This window comes from Cariama cristata, unplaced genomic scaffold (genome assembly GCF_000690535.1).
Source record: "Cariama cristata isolate BGI_N322 unplaced genomic scaffold, ASM69053v1 scaffold8279, whole genome shotgun sequence".
In the NCBI taxonomy this organism is placed as follows: Eukaryota; Metazoa; Chordata; class Aves; order Cariamiformes; family Cariamidae; genus Cariama; species Cariama cristata.
Window position 1 is genome coordinate 24,221 of NW_009633988.1, and position 4,624 is coordinate 28,844.

General features: G+C 42.0%; 1 protein-coding gene across 1 annotated transcript in view; it reads right to left on the bottom strand.

Annotated features, from left to right (window-relative positions):
* Positions 1 to 4,587, bottom strand: part of TRAPPC3L (trafficking protein particle complex 3-like) — a 19,334-nt gene extending 14,747 nt beyond the window's left edge. The window contains exons 1-2 of the mRNA XM_009706989.1: positions 4,489 to 4,587; positions 2,480 to 2,577 (exon numbers count right to left, since the gene is read on the bottom strand). Of these exons, the coding sequence (XP_009705291.1) occupies positions 2,480 to 2,577; positions 4,489 to 4,530 (140 nt within the window). The 5' untranslated portion in view covers positions 4,531 to 4,587. The remainder of the gene's footprint in view (positions 1 to 2,479; positions 2,578 to 4,488) is intronic.
* Positions 4,588 to 4,624: the final 37 nt, after the last annotated feature.

Here is a 4,624-nt window from a genome sequence, read left to right on the forward strand (position 1 = left end):
ATGTTATGAAAGAATGTGAACTTAACTCAGAAATGTTTTTAGGGAATTTTTCATTTCCATTTCTGTGGATGTTGGCAATCTCTGCCGGTTTGTCAGGGGCCCTACACCCGCAGTGAAGCGGCCTGAATTCGATGGAGTTTCTTACTGACTTTATACCACATCTTTGACAAGAAGCCAAAAAGTGATCTGATGTCTAATGTGATGTCAAGACCAACAAGTGATTTTGGCAGCGTGAAGTTTAAAATTGCAGTATGTCATGCATCAGGAAACAATGAAATATTTTATTGCCTAAGTATCAATATCAATAACATTGGTAAATTTGTCATCAGCAGTTAGCAAGGTATGTATTGGTGATGTACAAGACTACTTAGACCCTTTTCAACTTTTATGTCCTAGATTTGCAAAGTCAAATGAATAATTAATTGACAAGCAGCTATTTGGCAACTGTACAGTGAAAAGTACCCTTCTCACTACGGATTATATGTACATAGAGAGAGAGAGTGCAAAGAATATTGTCCCCAACTGTTCCAGGTCTGCTAATGTATAACGTTTCTTCCTCAAGCTGGCCTGTTTTCATCTTCACAGAAGTAAAGATGGCCATATTGCTTTAATGAAACCTGTAATCATTTTATCAAGTCTTTATCAAGACAAAATGAAAAGGATTTTATAGAAATAGCTATAATAGTAAAAATAGAAGGAGCAAAATATGTTCCCATATCTTCCAAAACTACTCTTTAGCAATTTCTACCATAGCATCATAAAGAAACCTGGGTATTTTTGAAATAAATGGTTCTCATCAGAGCTGAATGAGAGATGAATATAAAATAAATATCTGAGAGACGTTTTCCTTTCTTAGATTGTGAACAAATTACTTTTTTCCAATCAATTTTTTTTTTTTTACTCACTTTCATCAATAGCTATTGGACTATAGCTTGTTTGCTATAGAAAGGCTTGTTTGCTATAGAAAGTTTGCAAACTTTCAGATTAGTAGTAAAGCAGTCAAGTATTCACAGAATCGCAGAATCATAGACTGGTGGGGGTTGGCAAGGACCTCTGGAGATCCTCCAGTCCAACTCCCTGCCAAAGCAGGGTCACCCACAGCAGTGGCACAGGATCACGTCCAGGAAGGTTTTGAACATCTCCAGAGAAGGAGACCCCACAACCTCTGTGGGCAGCCCGTTCCAGGGCTCGGCCACCCTCACAGGTTCTTCCTCATGTTCAGAGGGAACTGCCTGAGCTTCAGTTTGTGCCCGTTGCCCCTTACCCTGTCACTGGGCACCACTGAAGAGTCTGGCCCCATCCCCTTGACACCCGCCCTTAAGGTATGTCTAAGCATTGATGAGATCCCCTCTCAGTCTGCTCGTCCCCAGGCTGAACAGACCCAGTGCCCTCAGCCTTTCCTCATCAGGGAGATGCTCCAGTCCCCTCATCGTCTTCGTTGCCCTCCGCTGGACTCTCTCCAGTATTCTGTCCACTGTGATTGCTGTAAATCCATTTTTCATGTCCCTTTTGCCTGAAAACACAAGCCTTACTCTTCTGCCAAAGACCTTAGTATAACTTCTTGTTAACCAGCCCAAAAGTTGTCTCCTGCTGATTTTCTGTGATATCATTATTTTTACTGTGATAATGCCTAGGAATCTTAGCCAGGATCACAGGATCCTATAAACATAGGATCTTCGTTTTCCAAAGAGGTTATCCATGTGCAAATCAGTTCCTCGTCAACCATTTGTGCTATCTCGCTCACTGCTGTATGGCCTTTTAAAGGTGAGAGGCCCGTCAGGGAGGGGGGAAGAGAGCCACCCCACAGGGGACAAGTCAGACAAGTTGAATTGTCTTGAATTCAAGACAATTGAATTCAACTGTCTGAATTCAGTCAAGGCAGACACCTGCATTACACCCTCGGAGAAGGCGACTACAAAAGGGGGCTGCCTATTGACAGGGTCACCTCGGCCAAACCCCTACAACCTGGAGTTGGGACTACTTCGTAGCTGTCCAAGTCACAAAACCACGGTGTAGCGAGATGAGGGGGAGCCACGAGAAGGTCACACCGAGAGTGAACACAGAAATGCACGTTAACTAGAAAACACCCGTGAGAAACAAAAACCTTGTCTAGTTTGAAATAACTCAGGTACAAAAAAATAGAAGAGGAGAGTTAACATGGAGGTTGAATACATGGCTATAGGAGATGAAATTTAGAAGTTTTTATCAATTAGCATAACAAAGGATCAACAAGGAACAAGCGTAACCTATCAGAACAATCTTGACACTTTTCTTCTGAGAATTCAAAAGCTAATTGTTGATCTTAATTCACAAATCAGCAATATTTCTGTTGACAGAATATTGAACCTTATCCCGGTGATCTCTGTAATCCTAGACAGAGTGCTGGAACTCATGAGATAACAGACATAAAGCTGAAAGGTAACATGTAGGTGGACAAAGAGCATTATCAATAAAGTTGAGCACTTAAAGCAGTACTTACATCCTATCTAAACAGGTGTTGACATCTTCATCTTTTTCGTAGTCCTTGCACAGCTGGGCCACCAAAGCCCCGTACGTGAGTACAACAAGTTCTCTGCTCTGCCAGAAAAGGTTGAAATCGAAAATGAAGCAAACTAGAATCAAACTTTTCTACTTTTTTGAGCTGCTACTGTATTAAATGCAAGCAAAAATAACCTTTACATTAATAAAGAAACTTTTGTCCATGGACGTGGCATCACTGAAATCCACAATTCAAGTGTGACAGAACCTGAACTGATCATCCCTTGAGTCTCTGTACAGGGATTTTGTTTGTCAGAAATACCATTTCTTGGGATACAGTTACGATCATCAGGTGCATTCTTGCATCCTATAACTGCATATCCATACGCTGGATCGATAAATGCTGTCAAACACCATCCAAGATTAGCGACAAGCATTTAGTTGCAGGAAGAGTAACAGAGGCAATGAGCTATTGGTCCTTTTACAATAGGAACAACAGTATATGCACTAAAATTCCAGTTCCTTCACAAAGGTATGGTTGATCTGATTCAGATCATCAGCTACTTTCCTCCTCCAAAAAAAAATTAGCTCAGAATAATTAAAAAAAATACTATAATTCAGCACAAGTGTAAAGAATAACAACAAGCAGAGTAGAAAAGAATGAGTCCCACCGTCATTTCCCCTTCTTTAACAATCTTTACAAGTAACTTGAATCACTCTCAGTACTGTCAAGCTCTCCAAAGGCCTGGACAAACTCATTGTGACATTATTTCCGTATCTTAGGATGGAAGATGTGGTTGGTGTGGCTCCATCATACGAGCGAGATGAAGGGGATGGGTGAGGATGACAGCCGCCTGCCCAAGGAGCATGGAGAGCAACTGAAGAGGTGAGAGGCTTAGCTCCTCACAGATCCCATCACAAGCACTGCTCTGGGGTCTTCTGCTGTGCACCAGTCTGGAGGAAAGATTTCTTCCCCCCCTGCCCTGCCAGACCACCTCCACGCACCGCAGAACTGACTGCATTTAGCAGGAGCGGCAGCCAGCCCTTAGGCGAGAGACTAGGTTGAATAATAGTGAATACTAATGAAAACAATAGAACAAATCACACACGGAAAGGGAGAACGGCTTGGTGGAAAGACCTCTTCCTGCACCCTTTGCATCAAAAACTTGGAGTTTAATCAGTGTTCCCATTCTAACAAGTCACTGTTCAAAACCTTAAGTGGTATGGAACCACTTCCTAGGCTCGCCTTGCTGGTAACTCCTGCTTACAATAATATTGAATACTTTGCCAAATTCTCGTTAACAAGTTTTTAATGGAGTAAATGGATGTCATACAGGTTCTGTATTGTTCTAGCCTCAGCAAAAGTCTGTGTTGTAATAAGACAAACACCTTAGAGAAACTTAAGTATACTGTATCAACATAATTGTATTTATCAGCCACTCTGGCAATCCGTTGGAGTACTTCTTCTCTGTAAACTGATGTAGATTAACTTTAATATTATATTATTCTATTTCTTTTCAGGGGAGACCTCTGTCCCCTTTTCAGAAATCAGCACAACATTGTCTCAAAGCCTTCTGGAACTTCGCCGCTGCCCCAACTCTTATCAAAAATCACCGTTCACCACACAGACAGCCCTAAGGCTCCAAGCTGCTGAAGAAAGATTTGTGTGGAACCGGACCATCCAAACACAGATCTCCTTCTCTCTGTGTTTCACTTAACGACTGTCTAACCACAGAGGTACATAAACGTACCTAGCACTGCTATCTTTGACCATAAATCTCACTAAGCACTTAGACCTCTGCTTCTGAACAGACCCCAGTCTCAGAAACTTTGTGCCCCTCTTTCCTAAGCCTGCAGTCCCGCTGCACCAGTGCCTCTGGTCTCACATCCCCATCCTTTCACTACCTTCAGGCTATTCGGAAACACGACTGTATAAAATGCATGCAATACAATAATAGCTTGTTTTCACTCCATGCACAATTTTAATCCCACTTTACAAAAACGTCTTACTATTTTGTGGTTCTCCTGCTTTCTTCCTGGTGGCCGAGACATGTTGCTTGTGCAACGCCTGACGTACTCAATTGTCAGTCTATATCTTTTCTTCCTCAAGCAGCACAGTGTCTTCTCAATCACTGCATGCCCTCTT